A 26,025-nucleotide genomic window follows, 5' to 3' on the forward strand; every position below is an offset into this window, starting at 1 on the left:
GGGCACACTGTTGACTCATATCCAGCTTCTCATCCACTGTACTCCCTAAGTCCTTTTCTGCAGAACAGCTACTTAGCCATTCAGTCCCTAGCTTGTAAGAATGCTTGGGATTCTTCTGCCCCAAGTTCAACTTGTCGTTGTTGAACCTCAACAGATTTCTTTTGGACCAATCCTCTAATCTATCCAGATCACCTTGGATCCTTTCCCTGCCCTCCAGCATATCTACCTCTCTCTCTATCTTAGTGTCATCTGCAAAGTTGCTGAGGGTGCAATCCATCCCCTCACCCAAGTCATAAATATAAACATTGAACAAAACTGGTCCAAGAACTGATAGTTGAGGCACTCTGCTAGAAACTGACCACCAACCTGACATCGAGCCATTGATCACTACCTGTCGGGCCCAACAGTCTAGTCAGCTTTCTATCCATCTTACAGTCCATTTATCCAAACCATACTCCCTTAACTTGCTGGCCAGAATACTGTGGGAGACAGTATCAAAAGCTTTGCTAAAGTCAATGTATATCATATCCACTGACTTTCCCATATCCAGAGCCAGCTACCTTATCATAGAAGTTAATCAGATTGGTCAGGCATGACTTTCCCTTCCTGAATCCATGTTGACTATTCCTGATCACTTTCCCCTCTTCCAGGTGCTTCAAAATGGATTCCTTGAGGATCCCCTCCATGATTTTTCCAGGGACTGAGGTAAGGCTGACAGGTCTGTAGTCTCCTGGATTGTCCTTTTTCCCTTTTTTAAAGATGGGCACTAGATTTGCCTTCTCCCAATCATCTGGGATTTCTCCCGATATCCAAGAATTTTTAAACATAGTGGCCAAAGGCTCTGCAATCACATTTGCCAACTCCCTCAGTATCCTTGGACGCATTAAATCCGGGCCCATGGATTTGTGTACGTTTAGCTTTTCCAAATAGTTCCTAACTTATTCTTTCCCCACCAAGGGCTGTCCACCTCCTTCCCATACTGTGTTGCCTAGTGCATTTGTCTGGGAGCTGACCCTGTCCGTGAAGACAGAGGCAAAGAAAGCATGGAGTACTTCAGCTTTTCCCATATCATCTGGCACTAGGTTACCTCCCTCATCCAGTAAGGGCCCCACACCCTCCCTGGTCACCCTCTTCTTGCTAAAATGCCTATAGAAACATATCTTGTTACCCTTCGCATCTCTTGCTAGCTGCAATTCCAATTGCGCTTTCGCCCTCCTGATAACTCCCCTGCATTCTTGAGGAATATATTTATATTCCTCCCTAGTCAACAGTCCAAGTTTCCACTTCTCATAAGCTTCCTTTTTGTGTTTAAATTCACTATGGATGTCCCCGGTAAGCCAATCTAGTTGCCTACCATATTTGCTTTTCTTGCTGCGCATCGGGATGGTTTATTCCTGTGCCTTTAATAAGGCTTCTTTAAAATACTGCCAGTTCTCCTGGACTCCTTTCCCCTTCATATAAGCATTCCAGAGGATCCTGCCCATCAGTTCTCTGAGGGAATCAAACTCTGCTCTTCTGAAGTCCAGGGTGTGTATTTTGTTATTCTCCTTTCTCCCTTTGGTCAGGATCCTGAAATCTGCCATCTCATGATCAGTGCTTCCCAGGTTGTCACCCACCTCTACTTCCCCTACTAATTCCTACCTGTTTGTGAGCAGCAGGTCAAGCTGGGCATGGCCCCTGCTCAGTTCCTTCAGCATTTGTACCAAGAAGTAATCCCCAACATTCTCCGAAAACTTCCTGGATTGCCTGTGTACTGCTGTATTGGTCTCCCAACGGATATTAGGGTGATTAAAGTTGCCCATGAGAACCAGGGCCTGCGATCTAGAAGCTCAGATGTCCAAAAAAAGCTTCATCTACCTCATCCACCTGATCCGGCGGTGTATAGCAGAAACCAACCACAACATCACCCCTGTTGCTTCCACCTCTAAATTTAACCCATAGACTCTCAACAGTCTTTTCTTTCTCTAAGTAATGGAGCTCCGAGCAATCATACTGCTCTTACATATAATAGAATCATAGAATCATAGAATCATAGAATAATAGGACTGGAAGGGACCTCGAGAGGTCATCGAGTCCAGCCCCCCGCCCTCAAGGCAGGATCAAGCTCCGTCTACACCATCCCTGACAGATGTCTATCTAACCTGTTCTTAAATATCTCCAGAGAGGGAGATTCCACCACCTCCCTTGGCAATTTATTCCAATATTTGACCACCCTGACAGTTAGGAATTTTTTCCTAAAGTCCAATCTAAACCTCCCCTGCTGCACTTTAAGCCCATTACTCCTTGTCCTGTCCTCAGAAACCAAGAGGAACAAATTTTCGCCTTCCTCCTTGTGACACCCTTTTAGATATTTGAAAACCGCTATCATGTCCCCCCTTAATCTTCTTTTTTCCAAAGTAAACAAGCCCAGTTCATGAAGCCTGGCTTCATAGGTCATGTTCTCTAGACCTTTAATCATTCTTGTCGCTCTTCTCTGTACCCTTTCCAATTTCTCCACATCTTTCTTGAAATGTGGCGCCCAGAACTGGACACAGTACTCCAGCTGAGGCCTAACTAGTGCAGAATAGAGCGGCAGAATGACTTCACGAGTTTTGCTTACAACACACCTGTTGATACAACCTAGAATCATATTTGCTTTTTTTGCAACAGCATCACACTGTTGACTCATTCAACTTGTGGTCCACTATGACCCCTAGATCCCTTTCCGCCATGCTCCTTCCTAGACAGTCGCTTCCCATCTTGTATGTATGGAACTGATTGTTCCTTCCTAAGTGGAGCACTTTGCATTTCTCTTTATTAAACCTCATCCTGTTTACCTCTGACCATTTCTCTAACTTGCTAAGGTCATTTTGAATTATGTCCCTATCCTCCAAAGAAGTCGCAACCCCACCCAGTTTGGTATCATCTGCAAACTTAATAAGAGTACTCTCTATCCCAATATCTACATCATTGATGAAGATATTGAACAGTACGGGTCCCAAAACAGACCCTTGAGGAACTCCACTTGTTATCCCTTTCCAGCAGGATTTAGAACCGTTAACAACAACTCTCTGACTACGGTTATCCAGCCAATTATGCAGCCACCTTATCGTGGCCCTATCTAAGTTATATTTGCCTAGTTTATCAATAAGAATATCATGCGAGACCGTATCAAATGCCTTACTAAAGTCTAGGTATATGACATCCACCGCTTCTCCCTTATCCACAAGGCTCGTTATCTTATCAAAGAAAGCTATCAGATTAGTTTGGCATGACTTGTTCTTCACAAACCCATGCTGGCTATTCCCTATCACTTTATTACTTTCCAAGTGTTTGCATACGATTTCCTTAATTACCTGCTCCATTATCTTCCCTGGGACAGACGTTAAACTGACCGGTCTATAATTTCCTGGGTTGTTCTTATTCCCCTTTTTATAGATGGGCACAATATTTGCCCTTTTCCAGTCTTCTGGAATCTCCCCTGTCTGCCATGATTTTTCAAAGATCATAGCTAAAGGCTCAGATACCTCCTCTATCAGCTCCTTGAGTATCCTGGGATGCATTTCATCAGGACCTGGTGACTTGCTGACATCTAACTTTCCTAAGTGATTTTTAACTTGTTCTTTGTGTATCCTATCTTCTAAACTTACCCTCTCTCTGCTTGTATTCACTACGTTAGGCACACCTCCAGACTTCTCGGTGAAGACCGAAACAAAGAAGTCATTGAGCATCTCCGCCATTTCCAAGTTCCCTGTTACTGCTTCTCCCTCCTCGCTAAGCAGTGGGCCTACCCTGTCCTTGGTCTTCCTCTTGCTTTTAATGTATTTATAAAAGGTCTTCTTGTTTCCCTTTATGCCTGTAGCTAGTTTGATCTCATTTTGTGCCTTTGCCTTTCTAATCTTGCCCCTGCATTCCCGTGTTGCTTGCAACTCTCCTCCTCCTTTTCTCCCTTGCCTGTTCTTCCTGAACAGTTTATACCCTTCCATGACAGTGCTCCAGTCATGTGAGTCATCCCACCAAGTCGCCATTATTCCAATCAAATCACAGTTATTTAACTGGGCCAGGACTTATAATTCTTCCTGTTTGTTTCCCAGGCTTCTCGCATTGGTGTACAAACATGTTAGATAACCAGTTGATCGCCCTACCTTCTCCATCTGAATCAGGGGTCCTTCTTTGTTGCTCGTTCCTCCTTGTGCTTCTTCCCGGTGTCCGACTTCCTCACTTACCTAAGGGCTTTGGTCACCATCCCTCAATGAACCTAGTTAAAAGCCCTCCTCGCTAGGTTTGCAAACCTGACCGTGAAGATGCTCTTTCCTCTCTTGGTTACGTGGATCCCATCTCTTCCTAACAATCCTTGTGCCTGGAACAGAGCCCTCTCTCCGACACCACCTGCGCAATCACACATTTACTTCCTGAATTCAACGATCCCTCCCTGGACCTTTTCCTTCAACCGGAAGAATGGATGAGAACACTACTTGTGCTTCAAATTTCTTGATCCTTCTTCCCAGTGCTACATAATCTGCTGTGACCCACTCAAGGTCATTCTGGGCTGTATCATTAGTTCCTATATGAAGCAGCAGGAAGGGGTAGCGATCCAAAGGTTTCATCACTTTTGGAAGACTCTTGGTCACATCCTGAATGCGAGCTCCCAGTAAGCAGCACATTTCTTGAGTGTGCAGGTCTGGACGGCAAACGGATGACTCAATCCCTCATAGGAGGGAGTCCCCGACCACCACCATCCGTTTTATTTTGGGGAGGAGGTGGTCGTGGAACGCCCATCCTTAGGACTGCGCATCCCATGCCTTCCAGTAGATGGTTTCTGATTTCTTCCCTGACAGGTCCCTGCCAAAGCATTTTCCACTGCAGTGCCTGTGGAGACAGCCTGAAAGCGGTTACTTACTTCCACAGGAACGGGAGATACCTGAGTTGGACTTCTTCTAGAGATTACATGCTGGCAGTTTTCTTCCTTGTGCTGTACTGCCCTGACTGGCTTTTCAGCCTACTGTGGCTGCAGGATTAAACGCTGCCTTCTATTGAGGAAGTCTTCATCCTCTCAGATAGAACATAGGATCAATGCTTGGGCCTCCAGTCCTCTAATTTTTTCTTCCAAAATGGCGACCGGCTTGCACTTAGCGCAAATGAAATCTCTTCTTTCTTCTGGGAGGAAGACAAACATGGCACATGCTGTGCAGGTGACAATAGCAGAGCTATCACCATCCATACCTACCTTCCTTCTGAGAGATTCCTCAGTTGTTATTCAATGCCTCCCTCCCTGGAGGGAAGGAGTGTAGTGAAAAGATATTAAAGTATGGCAAGTGTATCTCTCCCCCTTCCCAACTCCCCCTCCAAACTCCCTGTTAACAGCTCCTTTTCGCAAGCTCCCTGGTCGCTGAGGGTACACTACAAAGTTAGTTCGAACTAACGGATGTTAGTTCGAACTAACTTTAATAGGCGCTACACTAGCGCTCCGCTAGTTCGAATTTAATTCGAACTAGCGGAGCGCTTAGTTCTAACTAGGTAAACCTCATTTTATGAGGATTAAGCCTAGTTCGAACTAGCTAGTTCGAATTAAGGGCTGTGTAGACCCTTAATTCGAACTAGTGGGAGGCTAAGACTTCCCAGGTTTCCCTGGTGGCCACTCTGGCCAACACCAGGGAAACTCTATGCCCCCCTCCCGGCCCGGGACCCCTTAAAGGGGCACGGGCTGGCTACGGTGCCCGTGCCAGGTGCAAGCCTGCCAGCATCCAGCCATAAGACCCTGCACCTGGCACGGATCGAGCCACCCCCACCCGATGCCCCCCAGCCCTCCCCCTCTTCCCGGGACCAGGCTGGCGGCTCCCGGGAGCTTGCCCGGGACCGGAAGAGGCGGGCACCTGCCTGGGCTAGTGTGGACATCGTGGACCTTGTCCACGATCTCCGCACTAGGCACAGGAAAGTGGCCGGCTTGGGCAGGAGAGCTGCCAGCCTGGCCACCCAGGAGCAGGTGTGCATGAAAATCAAGGGGGTCCACTGAGACCCCTGACCCTGAGCTTACAATGGCCGTCCTGGGTCAGACCAAAGGTCCATATAGCCCAGTAGCCTGTCTGCTGACAGCGGCCAACCCTAGGGACCCTGGAGGGGATGGACCGGAGACAGTGACCAAGCCATTTGTCTCGTGCCATCCCTCTCCAGTCTTCCACAAACTTTGGGCAGGGACACCACTCCTACCACCTGGCTAATACCACCCCATGGACCCAACCTCCATGACTTGATCTCACTTCCCTTTAAACTCTGTTCTAGTTCTAGCCTTCACAGCCTCCTGCAGCAAGGAGTTCCACAGGTTGACTCTTTGCTTTGTGAAGAACAACTTTCTGTTACTAGTTTGAAGCCTGCTACCCATTCCTTTCCTTTGGTGTCCTCTAGTCCTTCTTTATGGGAACTAATAAAGAACTTTTCTGGATGAACCCTCTCCACCCAACTCCTGCTTTTAGAGACCTCTATCCTGTCCCCCCTCTGTCTCCTCTTTTCTAAGCTGAGAAGTCCCAGTCTCTTTAGCCTCTCTTCATATGGGACCTGTTCCCAACCCCTGATCATTGTAGTTGCCCTCCCCTCTCCCAGCCTCTCTCTTCCCCGCTCCCACCTCCTTTTCCCAGTCTCCCCCAGTTTTGTTCAATAAAGACAGATTCCATTTTTGAACACAATTGTCCTTTATTTTGTACATCAAGAAAAGGGGCTAGGGAAGGGTAAGTGGAAGGAGGTGAGGGAGGTGAGGGAGGCACGAGCCCCCGATGGGGAGGACTGGGCTGGCTCTGCAGGCTTCTGGGGGTGGAAGCTCTCCTGCAGCCCCCCAATTGCCCCCTCTCCCCAGATGGCAGCCTGCGGCAAGTGCAGCCGGGCTGATGGCCGAGTGCTGTGATGTGCCCAGTGTGGGCACTCCGGGCACTCCAAGCCAGGACTGGTTTTCAAGCGGGGCACCCCTGAGAACTGTCTGTCCGGGGTGGGGGTCGGGTCCCTTTAAGCACAGCCCTCGGCTAGCCTGAGACAGCATCTCCACGCTCTAAGTCCTCCTCTTATGCCCTGCCGGCACTGCTTCCAGCCACCCTTAAGCCCTGTTCAGGGTCCACTTAATGTGGACATGCTAGTTCGAATTAGCAAAACGCTAATTCGAACTAGTTTTTAGTTCTAGACGCGTTAGTTCGAATTAGCTTAGTTCGAATTAACTAATTCGAACTAAGTTCAAATTAGCGCTGTAGTGTAGACATACCCTGACTCACTCATTCATAAAGCCCTGGATTGCCTGATGCCCCTCCCCGCTGATTGAGGCTCAACCAATGAGCAGACGCTTCTAGATTTCAAACCCTGATTAGAAGCTCAAAGCTTCCACCTGCCAGCCACAGTACACACTCCATGGGGGGCGGGGAGGAAGAAGAAAAAAACCAAACAGCCAAACACAAGTTCAGCACACAGCAACACAAAGACAAACACACACACTACAGACAGACCACTTCCTGTATTAGCTTCCTCCTTTATCTGGAGAACTCCCTCTCCAAATTCCTTGTTAACAGCTCTTGTTTGCTGACAAACTGTTAGATCATGCAGTAATGAAAATGTAAATCTGATCTAAAAAAGGCAAAATATTTCAATCAGTTCTAAGCAACAGCTGAAATGAAATCCATATATTATGTATTATAATAGGTTGGTAGTAGTGTATAACATGCACTGCTGCTCTGTTCATTCCCTATGAAACAGGCCACTGTCCAAAGACAGGATACTGGGCTAGAAGGACCTAGTTTGTCTGGCACACTATGGCCATTTTCATGATTTTATGACATTTCAAAAGAGGATCATGGAAAAACAAATTCAAAACATCAATTTTGGCTATAAATTCATTTGAAGAATTGAATTGATTTTGGCTTACTCATGTTATTATTCTATTCAGCTCAAAAAAACTAAATGTATCTAATCACTGCGTGTTTTTCAATACTTGTTTTTCTAAAAACCTTGGTTTCTGCAAAATTCTTCTCTCTCACTTAAAGACTTTGATCCAGTGTTTGAGAAATTAACAACAGATTACACTTATGGATATAACTTCACTCTAAAATGGAAAGGCCAGAATGCACTATTTCCAGTACCCATCTGTCCGTGGTGATGTCAGACCAATGATGAAAAAGATGGATAGTCTCATCTTCCGTGTTGATTGCGGGTAGCTGGCTTGCATCCTTGACAGATAAGTCAAATTTGCTGCTTAGTTGACGATTGATTGGTGTTGGGGTCGTTTGCGCTGAGGACGTTGTCTAAGGCGTTGATTGTCGAAGGGACGTGATTGCTCTCTGGAGAAATTGAAATCATATCTTCGTTGATAAGGAAAATAACGTCTACGTTTGAAGGAGGGAGGGTACAACCCAAGTGTACTTAGAGTGGCGCGTGAATCTTTCCCCGAGTGGAGGACTTCATCGGTGTTCGTCGCAATAAGCTTGAGCTTGTCCTTAACCTTGCTTTGCCTCTCCTTTGGGGCTCCTGCAGATGACAGCCATGATCATCTCCTCATGGCAATACCTGTGGCAGTAGCTCTAGCCGCTGTGTCAGCCACGTCCATGGCTATCTGCAGTGCTGTACTACATGATGCGTACCCTTCTTGGATTATTGCCTTCAAGAGTGGCTTCTTGTTGTCCAGGAAATAATGAAGTAACTCCGCTAATTTGGAATAATTATCAAAATTATGGTTTGATAGAGGGGCTGAATAATTTGCGATGCCCAGTAGAAGTGTGGCTGAGGAGTAGACCTTCCTACCAAAAATGCCCAATTTTTTATTGCCCTTGTCCAGAAGCGTATTTTTGACTGTGGCGCTTTAGCCCTACGTTGTGCTGAGTCCACTACCAACAAGTTAGGCTGAGGATGACTGAACAAGAAGTCCAATCCTTTCACTGGTACAAAATATTTTCTGTCGGCCTTTTTACTCGTAGGTGTAACCTATGTTGGAGTCTGCCATATCTCATCCGCCACTTCCATGATCGCATCATCAATAGGTAAGACGATCTTTGCACGTTGTTGTGGACAGAGATTTTTCAAGAGACGGTGCTTTTTAACCGGAATATCTGTTAGCTGTATTTCTTGTGAGCACGCCACACATTTAAAGAGGTCTTGGAATTGTCTCAGATCATCCGGTGGAGAGACATGAACTGGAAATATCACCTCATCCTGAGATGATGAGGAGCAGTCTGCTGGAGAAGTTTCCGGTTTGGGGTCCTTAACATCAGACAACTGCCCTTCTTCCGGCTCAGACTGGTCTATTGGATCATTGGACTCTTAGATGGAGAAGGTGAATCTAGGTGCTGTGATTGATGAGGTAAGTATTTTTCACTCAATGGTTGACAAATGCAGGAGGATCCCCTATGGGAGGACAATGTACAATCACACTGGGGATGATCATCATATGGTCTACGGTAGCTGTCATAATAGCGCTCAGAAGACAATAGAGAGGAGTGGCATGATGAGCGTGCACTACCATGCTGGATATAATAGACGCGGCATGGGGAGCGTCTACCAGGCTCGTATCTTGAGGATCGACCGGGTGAGCGGGACCGTGAACGAGACCTACGTGTTTCTAGATACACTGTGTCCCTATAATTACGCTGCCCATACATGACCCATGTAGGAGAAACATTGTAGTCACGATAGCGACCGTGAAAAATCTGGAGACAGGGATCTGTCTCTATAATGAGTCTTTGATAATGCCTTCTTATGTAGGGAGGTGTCTTCCGCCCTAACAGCCACAGGAGAGGCAGGCACCGAATAGCAGTGGAGCGGTGCCGGGGAAAGCAGCTATTGCTGCATTGATGCCAGTGCCGACAGAGTGTCCGGTGCCAGAGTCAGCAGTGGTGCCGGGGCTCAGGCATCAAGACCATCTACCTCGGAGCCAGTGCCAGAGAAGACGGTGCCATGGAGGACGATGCCACCATAAGCAGGGCCAGTGAGGCAGGCGCTGTTATAGCCGGTGCCGCTGAAGCTGGTGTAGAGCGGCTGGTCAAGTGCAGCACCGGCGTCAGTTTCACAGAGCGCACAGCTGAGGACGGTGCAGACTTGCCGGCTAGCTGCGGCACCGCTCCCGATGCCGGCGTCAAAGCCGCTCTTGCTTTAGGTGGTGGGGGCTCTCTGGTGGCCACCAAAGCAGATAGTCCAGACCCCCCAGGGGTCATTTTGGACGCCCCTGAAGCCGTTGCAGCTGCTGAAGGGAGGGATCACGCAGGGGACGGCTTAGATCGCTTCGAGCCAGCTGGTCCTGGGGAAGTCGCCCTGCGTTTTTGTTCGAGGGCTTTTGTGGCTGCGGGAGGGATCGGGTCAGGCTGCAACGCCTTCTCAAACATCAGCATTCTTATCTTCATCTCCCACTCCCTCCAGACTCTCGATGTTAATTTTCTACAGTGAGAGCACTTCTCGGGGACATGAGCTTCTCCCAGGCACCTAATGCAGGTGTCATGGCCGTCAGCCGTTGTCATGGGCTCACGGCATGCCAAACACTTTTAAAAACCAGTCAATCCAGGCATTTTTAAAACCAGTACAGAATAAATGCCTGTATACGCCCCGTGTGAAGCCTTGTCAATTTTACTTTTAATGCTTTGCGCAGCGCTTTAAGAGAAGCAGCTTGAGGAAAAAAATTTTTTTTTAAACTTTCTTATGAACAGGAGAACAAACTAGCAGGAACACAACTAATACTAACACATTTAACAGATGAAAAAACTGACTGAAAACATTCTGAAGAGAAATACTCAGTGAGCTCTGACCGCGACCTGAGGCGGTTGAGAGGAACTGACGGTTGCCAGCTCGTGCGCAGCTGATCAAAGGTGCGAATGCCTCGCTGGGGAAGCACGCATGTGTGAGGCGGCAGAACACGGCTATGAGAAATCTCCGAGCAGCGGCGCCGGGACGGGACCCGACACCTGGAGTTGAGCACCCACGGGGCCACTCAAAGAAGAACAAACAGAGCACAGAGATAGCAAAATCCCTTAGATCAGTCCACAAGTGGCAGCACCAAAGGCCACTAGAACTGACCTTAGATGTATCATTGAGTGAAAAGTTTCCTGCAACTCTGCTCATGGTGTGCACGTACCTAAGATGAAATGGACAGGCACAAGCCCTTGAAGGCTACCCAGCTAAGTGTTTTAATGTTAAGGATGTAAGTGACTAGTTGACTAGCCAAGAAACATAAGCTTATGGGACAACTCAGTAGTGACTCAAATAGTCACTTCTTCCCCTGCCCCTTCCCCTTTGCTGCCTCTATCAGAAAGAGGGAGAAAGGAGGGTGGAGGAGCCAGTGCTGGTGGGGAGTCAGCTTAAAAGTCAGTTCCCCCCAGCTCTGTCTCATCGGGAGGCAGAGGCACAGTGGGGAAACAGCACGAGCGGGGACTGCTTCAGTCCCTGCTTGAACCGTTTCCACACTGTGCCTCTGCCTTCCCTACCCCCAACGCAGCAAGGGGGGAAACAGGAGCCAGGGCTGGGGAAACTGGCTTTTTAGCCGAGTCCCCCCAGGACCATCTCCGGAGTGCTTCCTGCTCTCTGCCCCCATTGCCTCAATCAGATGCCGGGGGGGGGGGGGGGGAAGGAAGAGAATAGGGGAGTTGAAGCAAAGCAGCCCCTGTCTGCAAGGATCCCAGCAGGGAGCTGTCGTGCCCCCCCCCCCCCATCTCTAGGCAGGGGCTGCTGGACTCAGCGCAAGCTGGGACTGAGCAGTCCCGGGTCACACTGGTCCAGGACGCTGCACCTCTGCATTTTAAATGTTGTAGTTGGAGGAGGAGCCTGGTGGCTCTTACATTTAAAATACAGAGCTGCAGCGTAGGTGGCTCCTGGAGCCAGCACAAGCTAGGACTGCTCAGTCCTATTTCGAGCTGACTCCTGGAGCTACCTCAGCTGCAGTTCTGCAGAGTCTATCGACTAATGGTATAGTTGATACAAATTGTATCAACTATACAATTAGTTACGTAACCACAATGTAACATCCTTATTTAATGCCAAACAGAATCTGGGAGGCAAAATTGATCACAAATACAGTATAAATCAATAATGTGATGCATTATTTCAAAAATAATTCAAAAATATTCGAGGAGGGCTTTAAACTAGGTTCGACGGGGACAGGTGAGCAAAGCCCACAGGTAAGTGCTGAATGTGTGGGACTGGGAGATGGCTTGGAAATGGGGGGAACTATGGCCTATAATGGCAAGGAGAAAGGAGGGTCAGGGCACAACAGGGAGGCAAGATCAAATCAGTATCTTAGATGCCTATATACAAATGCAAGAAGTATGGGTAATAAGCAGGAAGAACTGGAATTGCTAACCAATAAATACAACTATGATATCATTGGTATTACAGAAACCTGGTGGGATGGGACGCACGATTGGAATGTTGGTATGGAAGGGTACGGCTTGCTCAGGAAGGACAGACAGGGAAAAAAGGGAGGAGGGGTTGCCTTGTATATTAAAAATGTACACACTTGGACTGAAGTGGAGACAAACGTAGGAGATAGCTGTGTAGACAGTCTCTGGATTAAGCTAAAAGGGGTAAAAAACGAGGGTGATATCATGCTAGGAGTCTACTACAGGCCACCTAGTCAGGTGGAAGAGGTGGATGAGGCCTTTTTTAAACAATTAACAAAACTATCCAAAGCCCAAGATTTGGTGGTGATGGGGGACTTCAACTATCCAGACATATGTTGGGAAACTAACACAGCGGGGCACAGGCTATCCAATAAGTTTCTGTACTGCATTGGAGACAACTTTCTGTTTCAGAAGGTTGAAAAAGCTACCAGAGGAGAAGCTGTTCTGGATTTGGTTTTAACAAATAAGGAGGAACTAGTTGAGAACTTGAAAGTGGAAGACAGTATAGGGGACAGTGATCATGAAATAATAGAGTTCATGCTCTTAAGGAAAGGTAGAAGGGAGACCAGCACAATTGAGGTAATGGATTTCAGGAAGGCAGATTTTGATAAGTTCAGAGAACTTGTAGGTAAGGTCCCATGGGAAGCAAGACTGAAGGGAAAAACAACTGAGGAGAGTTGGAAGTATTTCAAAGGGACGTTGTTAAGGACCCAAAAGCAAACAATTCCGCTGTGTAGGAAAGATAGAAAATATGGCAAAAGACCAGCTTGGCTTAACAAGGAGATCTTGCATGATCTCAAAATAAAAAAGGAGTCATATAAAAAATGGAAACTAGGACAAACAACAAAGGATGAATATAGGCAAGCAACAGGGGAATGCAGGGGCAAGATTAGAAAGGCAAAGGCACAAAATGAGATCAAACTAGCTACAGGCATAAAGGGAAACAAGAAGACCTTTTATAAATACATTAAAAGCAAGAGGAAGACCAAGGACAGGGTAGGCCCACTGCTTAGTGAGGAGGGAGAAGCAGTAACAGGAAACTTGGAAATGGCAGAGATGCTCAATGACTTCTTTGTTTCGGTCTTCACCAAGAAGTCTGGAGGTGTGCCTAATGTAGTGAATACAAGCAGAGAGAGGGTAAGTTTAGAAGATAGGATACACAAAGAACAAGTTAAAAATCACTTAGGAAAGTTAGATGTCAGCAAGTCACCAGGTCCTGATGAAATGCATCCCAGGATACTCAAGGAGCTGATAGAGGAGCTATCTGAGCCTTTAGCTATGATCTTAAAAAATCATGGAAGACGGGAGATTCCAGAAGACTGGAAAAGGGCAAATATTGTGCCCATCTATAAAAAGGGGAATAAGAACAACCCAGGAAACTACAGACCGGTCAGTTTAATGTCTGTCCCAGGGAAGATAATGGAGCAGGTAATTAAGGAAATCATATGCAAACACTTGGAAGGTAATCAAGTGATAGGGAATAGCCAGCATGGGTTTGTGAAGAACAAGTCATGCCAAACTAATCTGATAGCTTTCTTTGATAGGATACCGAGCCTCGTGGATAAGGGAGAAGCGGTGGATGTCATATACCTAGACTTTAGTAAGGCATTTGATACGGTCTCGCATGATATTCTTATTGATAAACTAGGCAAATATAACTTAGATAGGTCCACGATAAGGTGGGTGCATAATTGGTTGGATAACCGTAGTCAGAGAGTTGTTGTTAACGGTTCTAAATCCTGCTGGAAAGGGATAACAAGTGGAGTTCCTCAAGGGTCTGTTTTGGGACCCGTACTGTTCAATATCTTCATCAATGATGTAGATATTGGGATAGAGAGTACGCTTATTAAGTTTGCAGATGATACCAAACTGGGTGGGGTTGCAACTTCTTTGGAGGATAGGGACATAATTCAAAATGACCTTAGCAAGTTAGAGAAATGGTCAGAGGTAAACAGGATGAAGTTTAATATAGAGAAATGCAAAGTGCTCCACTTAGGAAGGAACAATCAGTTCCATACATACAAGATGGGAAGCGACTGTCTAGGAAGGAGCATGGCGGAAAGGGATCTAGGGGTCATAGTGGACCACAAGTTGAATATGAGTCAACAGTGTGATGCTGTTGCAAAAAAAGCAAATATGATTCTAGGTTGTATCAACAGGTGTGTTGTAAGCAAAACTCGTGAAGTCATTCTGCCGCTCTACTCTGCACTAGTTAGGCCTCAGCTGGAGTACTGTGTCCAGTTCTGGGCGCCACATTTCAAGAAAGAGGTGGAGAAATTGGAAAGGGTACAGAGAAGAGCGACAAGAATGATTAAAGGTTTAGAGAACATGACCTATGAAGCCAGGCTTCATGAACTGGGCTTGTTTACTTTGGAAAAAAGAAGATTAAGGGGGGACATGATAGCGGTTTTCAAATATCTAAAAGGGTGTCACAAGGAGGAAGGAGAAAATTTGTTCCTCTTGGTTTCTGAGGACAGGACAAGGAGTAATGGGCTTAAAGTGCAGCAGGGGAGGTTTAGATTGGACATTAGGAAAAAATTCCTAACTGTCAGGGTGGTCAAATATTGGAATAAATTGCCAAGGGAGGTGGTGGAATCTCCCTCTCTCGAGATATTTAAGAACAGGTTAGAAAGACATTGGTCAGGGATGGTGTAGACGGAGCTTGGTCCTGCCTTGAGGGCGGGGGGGGGCTGGACTCGATGACCTCTTGAGGTCCCTTCCAGTCCTATTATTCTATGATTCTATGAAAAAAAGGCTAAGATTCTGCAAAGTACAAGCAAGGAAATTGTACAAGACTAAGAAGCTAACTGTCCCACTCAACTTAGCACTGGAGAGACCTTAGCTGGAGTACTATGCCTAACTCTACAAGCCATATTTTTCCTAAAGTATGAACGAACTAGAGAGTATAAAGAACAAAAATGACAAAGGTTTAAAAAAAAAAAACAGGCTTATGAGCACTGATTAAAAACTGTGCATGTTTAGTCTTGAGAAAAAAAACAACTGGGGGGAACCAAATAACATTCTTTATATGTGCTTAGGGCTGTTATAAAGAGGACTGTGATCAATTGTTCTCCAAGTCCACTGAATTTAACTCAATGGACTTAATCTTCAGCAATAGAGATTTAGATACCTGGAAAACTATGCTACAGTTAGAAAATTTAAGCACTGGCCTAAGTTTCTAAAAGAAGGTGTGGAATTGAAGATTTTTAAGGACAGGCTGAATAAACACCTGCCAGGGATGATCAAGGTTTACTTAGTTCTGCCTCAGCACGGGGCCATAGAATCATAGTAATGTAGATCTGGAAGGGATCTCAAGAAATCAAGTATATGTTCTCCTAGCTAGCTAACTTTATGTTTACATATTTTGATGGTTTCTATTAATAATTGTTTGTGTAGCAACCGTTCTTCCAAAAAAAGTATTTTATTTCATTAATACAGCTGTATTTGTCTGAAAAATAGACCCAAATATACACAAGAATATTCAAATAAAAATACATTTAGTGCAACCATTTGGCAGCCTACATACCAGTTTTGAAAATACACTCAATTCTCTGATTCAAAGCACATAAGCACACTGACTCCACTGGGACCAACAACAAGCTCAAAGATAAGCATGCACGTAAGTGCTTTGCTCAATCAAGCTTTAAATTACTGCAAGAACAATGCAACTTTATAGTTCTCAAGTTTTATTAAACCAAAAATCATTTACCCCTATGCCTAGGTCCAGTCAGTGCTCGGGGCGGCGGTAGCGCCAAGGCAATTCTGTCTTGTGCAGCCTAGAAGGCCTCCAGCATGGAGATGGACCTCCAACACCGATGAAAGTGACCTGAAAGCAGGGCTCAGTGGCTTTTGGGCCTTCTCCAGCCTGTCCACCAGCTGGTTACCCTTCTTGCCCTTGTCCTTATGAGGGCACTTTTCTCTGTCCGGCTTCCTAAACAGGCCTTGCTGGGCCCGTGGGTAACAAATGCTGTTGAGCCCTCAATGGCGCATTGTGCACCAAGGCACCAATACTCAGTACCAAGTCCAACCACTAGTCTTGCAGACTCCATCTAGACTGCTCTGAGACAAATGCTTTACTCTTTAATGGTTCTGAGATGGAAGGACCTATAGATACGGCACTTGTCCAAGATGTGTCCTTCTCCCAGGCAACAAAGGGTGTGTCTAGACTACCTAGTTTTGTCGACAAAAGTGGACTTTTGTCGACGAAACTATACCAGCGTCTACGCTACCGCTGAGTTCTGTCGACATAACGTCGACAGAACTCAGCAGCTTTGTCGACGCTGATAAACCTCATTTTACGAGGCATAACACCTTCTGTCAACAGAACTCTGTCGACAGAAGGTGTTATTGCCTGTAACACTGCATCCAGACTACGGAGTTCTGTCGACAAAGCAGCTTGCTTTGTCGACAGAACTCAATGTGTCAGGACGCTCTTTGTCGACAGAAGTTTTGTCGACAGTATCTGTCGACAAAACTTCCGTCGACAAAACGCGGTAGTCTAGACGTACCCAAAGGCAGTTAGCATGAGAATTGCTGACTGCTACAGGCCTGCAGTACACAGCGCAGGTTTTGAAGCTGGGAGAGCGGGGAATGTCCCATACCCAAAGTCTTTTTCTATTAAAAGCATAGAACAATAGGGCGGAAAGAGACCTCAGGCGGTTATTGAGTCCAGCCCCCTGCCCAAAGCAGGACCAACTCCAACTAAATCACCCCAGCAAGGGCTTTGTCAAGACAGGACTTAAAAACCTCTAGGGACGGAGATTCCACCACCTCCCTAGGTAATACATTCCAATACTTCACCACTCTCCTAGTGAAATAGTGGGGGAAGTCTACGTTGGATATTAGGAAAAACCAGCTTGAGACCATTGCTCCTTGTTCTACCATCCGCCACTACTGAGAAGACCCTGCCTCCATGTTCTCTGGAACCTCCCTTCAGTAAGTTCAAGGCTGCTATCAAATCCCCCCCCCCCCCACTCTTCTGTTCTGCAAATTAAATAAAACCAAATCCCACAGCGTCTCCTCGTAGGTCATGTGCTTTAGTCCCCTAATCATTTTCGTTGCCCTCCACTGGACCCTCCCCAATGCATCCAGATCGTTTCTAAAGAATGGGCCCAGTACTAGATGCAATACTCCAGATTTGGCCTCGCCAATGCCAAATAAAGAGAAATAGTAACTTCTCTAGATTAACTGGCAATGCTCCTCCTAATGTACTCTAATATGCTATTAGCCTTCTTGGCTACAAGGGCACACTGTTGACTAATTCAGCTTCTCATCCCCAGGTCCTTTCTTGCTGAGCTGCTACTTAGCCAGTCAGTCCTCATCTTGTAACAGTGCTTGGGTTTCTTCCATCCCAAACGCAGGACTCCGCACTTGTCCTTGTTGAACCTCATCAGATTTCTTTTGGCCCAATACTCCAATTTGCCTAGGTCACTCTGGACTCTATCCCTGCCTTTCAGCCTATCTACCTCTGCCCCTACCTTAGTGTCAGCTATGAACTTGCTGAGGGTGCAATCCATCCCCTCATCCAGGTCATTAATAAAGATATTGAATAAAACTGGCCCTAGAACCGATCCTTGGGGCACTCTGCTTGAAACTGACCGCCAACCTGACATCGAGCCATTGATCAATGGCTACCCTTTGAGCCCAACAATCTAGCCAGTTTTCTTTCCACCTTATAGTCCATTTATCCAATCCATACTTCTTTAACTTGCTGGCAAGAATACTGTGGGAGACCATATCAAAAGCTTTGCTAAAGTCAAGGTGTATCACATCCACCGACTTCTCCATGTCCCCAGAGCCAGTTATCTCATCATAGAAGCTAATCAGATTGGTCAAGCATGACTTGCCCTTTGTGAATCCATGTTGGCTATTCCTGATCACTTTCCCCTCTTCCCAGTACAGGCAGTCCCCGGGTTACGTACAAGATAGGGACTGTAGGTTTGTTCTTAAGTTGAATCTGTATGTAAGTCGGAACTGGCGTCCAGATTCAGCTGCTGCTGAAACTGACCAGCGGCTGACTACAGGAAGCCCGAGGCAGAGCTGCTCTGCCCCGGGCTTCCTGGAATCAGCCGCTGATCAGTTTCAACAATCTGAATCTGGATGCCTGGGGCACAGCAGCTGGGGTGCTGCCGGGTTGGTCGAGTAGCGCCCAGAGCAGCGCTGTGGGACCAACCGGCAGTGCCCCAGCTGCTCTACCACAGGCGTCCAGAGAAAAGCCTGGTCTGCTGGGGGGGGTGCACTAGCTGTGCCCCTCCCCCCAGCAGACCAGGGAGACGCGGGCGGCGGACCAAGACGCACCGCGGTCCTGCCACCCGGGTCCTCTGCAGCTTTGCTTCGCATCTCCCTGGTCTGCTGGAGACCAGCAGACCAGAGAGACGGGGAGCAAAGCCGCGGAGCACGCGGGCAGCGGGACAGCCCAGACGCGCCGCGGCTGTCCCACTGCTGGAGTCCTCTGAGGCTCTGCTCCCCGTCTCCCTGGTCTGCTGGTCTCCCTGGTCCGCGGAGACCAGCAGACCAGGAAGATGGGGAGCAAAGCCTCGGAGGACGCCGGCAGCATCTGGGCTGTCCCGCTGCCCGCGTGCTCCGCGGCTTTGCTCAGCGTCTCCCAGGAGACGTGGACCAGCTTTTTTCGCCCTGGAGGACTCGGGTGGCAGGACCGCGGCGCTTCTGGGCGTCCCGCCACTCCCGTCCTCCGAGGCGAGAAAAACCCCATTCGTAACTGCGGATCCGACACAAGTCGGATCCGCGTAACTCGAGGACTGCCTGTACTTCAAAATGGAGTCTTTGAGGATCCCTTCCGTGATTTTTCTGGGAACTGAAGTGAGGCTGGGAACTATAGTTCCCTGGATTGTCCTTCTTCCCTTTTTTAAAGATGGGTACTACCATCACCCATTTCCAGTCATCTGGGATCTCTCCTGATCTCCACGAATTTTCAGAGATAATGGCCAAAGACTCTGCAATGACATCTGCCAACTCCCTCGGGTGCATTAAATCCAAATCCAACAGTTCACAAGTACTTAACTTAAAAAAAAAAACCTTAAAAAAAAATAGCCTAGTAGCTCCTTAAAGACTAACAAGATATGTAGATGGTATCCTGAGCTTTCGTGTGCACAACCCACTTCTTCAGATTACCGGAGTGTGTATTAGAGTTATCAACTCTACAAAGGGAATGTTTGCTACAGCTAAGGCTGAAGCACACAGTTCCAATCACCATCACTGGTGCTAAGAAGCAACTGGGGAGGAAAGGGCCAAGAAGCACCCTATAAAGTGCAGCATATGTGTGCCACTCTAGGGGTGTTGGGGATTCCAGCCTCTGTGGGTACTGCTTAGGGGCACCAGTGCATGTGACAGGCACACACCTCTTTGTTAAACAGACATGAGCAAATACTCTTATGTATTTCTTGATGCTTGTTTAAAAAAAAAAAAAAAAAAAAAAACCTAAAATGACACCAAGCCCTCCTTTACAAAACATCTGTTTTGTTCAAAAATGTTTAACTATTAAAAATTACTTATTTACCACTTTTTCTGCTTGGTGAATCTTTTCTGCTTGGACAACTCTTCCCGTAAAGGATAGTAAATTTAAATCGAAACTCAAACCCCAGGCACAAAGTTCCTTCTGAACATTATCATCCCTGTTTAAAAAAGTTAAAAACATATTATAAAACCATTAATCATTCAACAGAAATTCAGGATTTTTGGCTAGATTTTTTCTAACGATGAATTAAAGTGACAACATTCTCCAGTAAAAGCTGACAGTTTACCCTTCATTCCTAAAGAATCAGAAGTTTTGCAGTCACTTACTTGTGAACGTATTCAATGAGTCTTCCAACTTCATGCTTTCTTTGCTCAGGTGTCAGTCTTGTATGAACAGCCAAATCTTTCATCACACTAAAATCACTACGCATCTTATCTGTCAATCCTAAGATGTACAAAAACCTTTTAATGAAGGTTGCTCTTCCATATTTTTTTAAACATAGAGCCATGGAAAAATTCAATGAAACACATAGTAAGGAGACAGCTATTACTCCAGGGCCAGGCAGGAAAGGCCCCTGCACTGCTGGCAGGGGCTGCTCCAGCCTGGCTGCTTCCCAGCCCACCCGTGCCTTCTGGAAGTGGCAGAAAAGGAGAAGGGAAGGGCTGCTAGCTCCCAGCCCACAGAGGCTCACACAGAGGGAGTTAGCAGCAAATGGGAGGGAAGGAGGACCGCAACGAAAGCAGCAGGGGAAAGGGAGGGCTGCCAGCTCCCTTCCGCCCCACTCAAAGTTGCTGACTTCCAGACTTCAAGTTGGTGTGGGCTGGGAGCCAGCTGCACTCCTCCCCCTCTTCTTTGCTGCTGGCAGGTCTTCCTTTCCCTCATGAGGCTGCCATCTCCCATTCCGCAAGCCTGTGCAGGCTGGGTGCTGACAGCTCTTTCTTCCCCTCACCACCATCATCCTTCTTCCCCACAAGAGGTTGCTGACTCCCAGCCAGCATAGGCTGGGAGCTAGCAGCCCTCTGCCTGCAGCAGGACTCAGGGCTACTCCCAGGTAACTTTGGGTAATGTTTACCAGGTAACCAATTAATACATTTCCACTATAGAGAGACATGATTTTACAATTTTGTGTAATTCCTTAACTCCACACTATTGTAAACATTTAGTTAAATTTTAGAGACCCAAAGTGATTGAGGTTGTATCTTTTATTAGATCCATGTCTGTTGAGCTTTTGAGCTTACACAGATCTTCAGAAGAGATCTGTACAAGAGCAAAAGCTTGTATGTCTTACAAATATAAGTTGGTCCAATAAAAAAATATTACCTCGTACACCCGTTCTTGGATATCTTGGGACTTTAACCATGCATTCAAGAATGGAAAACAGCTAAATGTTAACATATATTAACCTCTAATTATTAGATATTTAGGTTTCATTACTAAACATATATTTATACTAATGAATATTTCTAATTTGTCAGAAGTTGTCATCGATCCACAATACAGTCTTAAAATATATTTCTTCTAATACAATTTGCATGGCAGATACTTCTGCATAGAAAAGCTATTAATACAATACCTGTGAGGTAGCACAATTCAGGAATGAGTATTACAGGTCCTGACGAGACACCTTCTAGCCCTCTCCTCCTCTTAGGTTGACTGACCAAAACTGGTTGATTCAAGTCAGTGATATCTTGGTTGTATTGCTACATAGAAATTACATAGTATACTTTAGTGAAAGACTAATGAACATCACTCTCTTTGCAAAACATTCAGCCATTACCACGTAAAACATACTGGTATCTTTAGTCTCAAAACAAGCCAAATACTCAAGTCTACTGAAAGTTTTCTCCATAAAGATACTGAGATGGAGTTAATCCACATACTAAAGAGCAAACCACATTTGAAAATAAATTACCCAGAGTACTATGTAACAAATGCATAGACTGAACACTTTTCCTAGACCTGTATCCAGACAAACAGCAGGAAGCTGTCTGTACTTAAGATGGGTACCCAGTAAAATAAAATGTAAATCACCAATAACCAAGACCATGCTAAGACTCATGCTGACATAATATTGATGTATTACTCGTGAGACAGCACACACAGGTCCAAGTATCATGGTGACTTATGGCCTCTCTTTACATTCTACAGGTGCTGTTCATCTTTCCAAATCTAGAAAGGGTCTATCTTGTGCAGGCCAACAGTAAATAGGCATCCCTTCTATCCCTTGAATTTTCTTGCATTACAGGAGCTTAGGAAAGAAAACTGGAAGATGGGTTACTTGATTCAAGTAAAAATCAAACAACTTTTGGCAAAAACATTGGGTGAGCTCTTGACACTGTGAAACACAAAATCAGTAGAACCTGAGTTAAGAAACCAGAGTTACGAACTGACCAAACACCCCTCATTTGGAACTGAAAGTAACTCAATCAAGCAGCAGCAGAGACAAAAAACAAAAACAAAAAGTATAGTATTGTGTTAAACTATTAAAAAATAAAGGGGAAGCATTTTTCTTCTGCATAGTAAAGTTTAAAGCTGCCTTAAGTCAATGTTGAGTTGTAAACTTTTGAAAGAACCATATTTTGAACATTTACAAACATTTCAAAGTTAGGAACAATCTCCATTCTGGAGGTACAGAACTTTGTAACTCAAGTTCTACAAGATGGTAGATCTATTCTGAATACCTATCAGTTGAAATGAAATTACAGCAAATAGGAAGGTAAAAATTATTTTAAAAAGGTAACCATGTAACTGCTCAAAGTCCTAGGTTACAGGGAACTGCTCCAGGCCCTACTAGCTAACCAGAGCTAGTGAGCATTATCCATGTATAGTGATACCGGTTAACCTTTCACATCCCTAACAGTCACTAGAAATTTCAGGGGGTAGCCAAGTTAGTCTGTACAGCAGTGTTTCCCAATTGGTGCTCGCGGAACCCTGGGGTTCCGCAGAGCAAAACGAGGGGTTCCACAAGGAGCCGGCACTCACCCACCCACTCTGAAAAAGAGAGAGAGAGAGCCGGCTAGTTGTGTGGGCTCGTGGTGCCCATGCTCCAGCAATATTTGGAGCTGGAGCAGGTCTCGCCTTCTCCCCGCCCCCACGCGTCCTCCTACCCCGGCCCCGTCCTGGTCCCATCCCCGTCCCTGCCGTGCACAACCTGCTCTGAGCTGCCCCTTACTGGCTGCTGCTGCCCTGCACAGCATGCTCAAACCTGTGGGTGGGGAGACTCCCGGACATGACGTGACATAACGTTACGGCCCGGGATTTTAAACCTGCTGGGCACAGTGTTGCACAGCATGGCTGAGTTGTAGGTTTGGAGTCCGGGAAAAGAGCACAGGCTCCGGCCCCACAAAGTGGAAGGCAGAAGGGACAGGAGAAGGAAAGGGAGAGGAAGGGAAGGGGCTTGTGCAGAGGGAAAGGGGAAGGGCTGGGAGAGGAAGGTGCTTGTGCGGAGGCGGAGGGGAAGGGGAAAGGGATGGGGAAGGCACCAAAGGGACAGGGGTGGAGGAGAGACAAATGGCAGGGGGCCAAGTGCAGACAATGAGGAAAATGGCAGGAGGGGAGAGGTGTCAGTGGGAGGGAGCCGGAGTGATGCTGGGAGGTGAGAGGGTAAGGGCATTGGGGGCTAGAGGTGTATGGGGAGGTGCTGGGAGAAGGCTTGAAAGAAGGGGTGGGAATGAGGAAGGCCGGGATGGAGCAAGTCATGTGAGTGGGCACAGGAGAATGGGGGCAGAGGGTGGTGAGGGGTGGGCATCAGGGAAAAAGGGAGCAAAGGGAATAGGAGAAGTGAGGGAAGGGGGAGGCACCAGGAGGGTGCAGGGGTAAAAGAAGGTGCAAGTGCCAATGGATTCTGGGGGTGAAGCAGAAGGGCAGACACCTGCAGGGGAGGGACCAGCACCAGAGGAGAGAGGCAGGGCAGGTTTGTAGAGGGAGGTGTTAGAAGAGGGGATGAGGAGGGGCAGCTCACATGATCAGAGTGGGGCTACTGGAGGAGTGGGCACAGGTGGGAGAGAAGGGCTGGTGGACGGGGGCAGGTTGCAGGAGGGCTGAGGGCAGTGAGAAGAGCAGGAGTCAGGACAGCAGAGGAGGGTGAGGAGTGGGGGAGAGGCAGCAGGCACCAGAAGAGCTGATAGAGCAAGGGGAGGAGACATGGCAGCAGAGGGAAAACGTAGAGGTTTAAAAATATTTATTAATAACTTAGGTGGCACATCCAAACAAGCCACATGAATTCAGTACTGGTGCACAAACACAAAATTCATTTTGCTCATGTGAGGGAACTCTTAGGCTATGTCTACACTGGTTGTTTCTTGCGCAAGAGTTCTTGTGCAAGAACATGTCCACACTGCCATGTGCGAGCTGTGCTTTTGCACAAGAGTATTTACAGCAGTGTGGACACTCTCTTGCCCGAGAAAGTGACGATGGCCATTTTAGGCATAGGGCTTTCTTGCACAAGAAATTCATGTTGCCTGTCTACACTGGCCTCTTGAGCAAGAATAGTTGCGCAAAAGGGCTTATTCCTGAGCAGGAACATCGTAGTTCTTGTGCAAGAAGCCCTGATTTCATACATGAGAATATCAGTGTACTTGCGCAAGAACACATGGTGAGTGTAGACAGGAAGCAATTTTTTTGCACAAAACCGGCTGCTTTGGTGCAAAATTGTGCCAGTGTAGACACAGCCAAGGGGAGGGAGGAAAGCAGAGGCAGGGAATTGGCACTGGCTCAGCATGTCTGCATGGTTTGGGGGAAGGTGCAGCTCAGCTAGGTTGCAGAGTGGGGAGGTCCGGTGGGCTGGGCTGTGGGGTGGAGGTGGGAGTGTGTGTGTGGAGCTCAGAGCTCAGTTTTGCTGCAGGAGGAGGAAGGTGCCGGGAACCGGGGCTAGACTCAAGGGGAGGGAGGGACAGGGAAGCGGCTCTTGGTTCAGCAGTTTTGTGGGGCTTGCGGGAGGTGCAGGGAAACGGGGCTCAGCTGTGCTGTGGGGGAGGCATGCAGGGAACCAGTGCAGGGCTCAGATGGGCTGAGGTGGATGGGGGAGGGCATACAGAACAAACGGGCAGCTCAGCTGGGTGTGAGGGGCTGCAGGGAACTGGTGCTGCACTCCTTGGATTGTGGGGGATGGTTTTGGGGGAAGCGCAGAGAACCAGCAGGGGTGGGCAGCTCAGTTGGGTCACAGGGGATAGAGGTGCAAAGAAGCCTAGTGGGAAGGGGGGAGGGGAACCAGGAGCCCTGAAATGACCTCCCCTGTTCCAAAAATTCCTCATCTGGGACCAGTCAGGTCCAGAGGGTGCCAGATCAGGGAGATCCCAAATCCTACCCAAGTCCCCTACTTGCACCCTCCCTCGTAGCCAGACACTCTACCCCAATCTGCTCCTGCTTCCTCCAACTGGCCAGACACCCTACATCCAGCCTGCTTTTGCACCCTACCTACCACCCAGACCTTGACCCCTTCCGCCCCCCACCTCTTTCCCAGATCCTGCACCCCATCCCTAAGCCACTCCTTGGCAGCCCTGCCATCCACCCTAGCACCTAGCACCACTCTGGCCCCAGCACTTTGCCTCACACCCCAGGACTCAGCATCACCCTGGTCCTGGCCCCAGCACCCTGCCATCCACGCTAGCACCCAGCAGCACCCTGTTCCTTGTCCCAGCACCTTGCCAGTCACCCTAGTACCCAGCAGGACCATGTCCCTGACCCCAGCACCCTGCCTCCTGCCTGCCCCAGCACATTGCCCCAGCACCCCGCCACCTAAGCCAGCATCCTTCCACCCAGCAGCACGCTCTCCCCAGCCCCACCACCCACTAGCACTCTGTCCCCTACCCCCACCAGCACATTTGGAACCACATTAGTGAGGCTTGGGGGTTTTTGGAGGAGTTTTTTTTTTTGTTTTTTGCATCTCACTTGTGTGGCCCCAACTGACTTTTCTGTGGGTCAGTGACCTTTGACTCAAAACAGGTTCCTCACCCCTCTCATATATAAATACAATGCTAAAACCTTTTGAGTTTGATATAATATTTTATTTAAAAATGATGCCAGGCCAACAAGCCCCCAATTGGGACCAAACCCCCATTTCACTGCAGCATCATAACATTCCTGCACCACCTGACCCCAAATCTGAGCCTATCATATACTAGAACCCCCTGTCCTGAGCCTCTTACACCCCCAAACTCTTGCATCCCCACATCCTCAGTCTTCTGCAACAACATTCCTCCACTTTTCACACATCAGAAATCTGTG

At 47.4% G+C, this 26,025-nt stretch overlaps 1 protein-coding gene across 6 annotated transcripts in view; it reads right to left on the reverse strand.

Annotated features, from left to right (window-relative positions):
- Positions 1-26,025, reverse strand: part of PIWIL1 (piwi like RNA-mediated gene silencing 1) — a 124,899-nt gene that overhangs the window by 51,821 nt on the left and 47,053 nt on the right. For all 6 annotated transcript variants that reach the window (XM_075898455.1, XM_075898450.1, XM_075898452.1 and 3 more), the window contains 3 exons: positions 21,374-21,500; positions 20,127-20,244; positions 19,843-19,957 (listed from right to left, as the gene is read on the reverse strand). In XM_075898455.1, the coding sequence (XP_075754570.1) occupies positions 19,843-19,957; positions 20,127-20,244; positions 21,374-21,500 (360 nt within the window). The remainder of the gene's footprint in view (positions 1-19,842; positions 19,958-20,126; positions 20,245-21,373; positions 21,501-26,025) is intronic.

Source organism: Pelodiscus sinensis, chromosome 15, assembly GCF_049634645.1.
Source record: "Pelodiscus sinensis isolate JC-2024 chromosome 15, ASM4963464v1, whole genome shotgun sequence".
Taxonomy (NCBI): Eukaryota; Metazoa; Chordata; order Testudines; family Trionychidae; genus Pelodiscus; species Pelodiscus sinensis.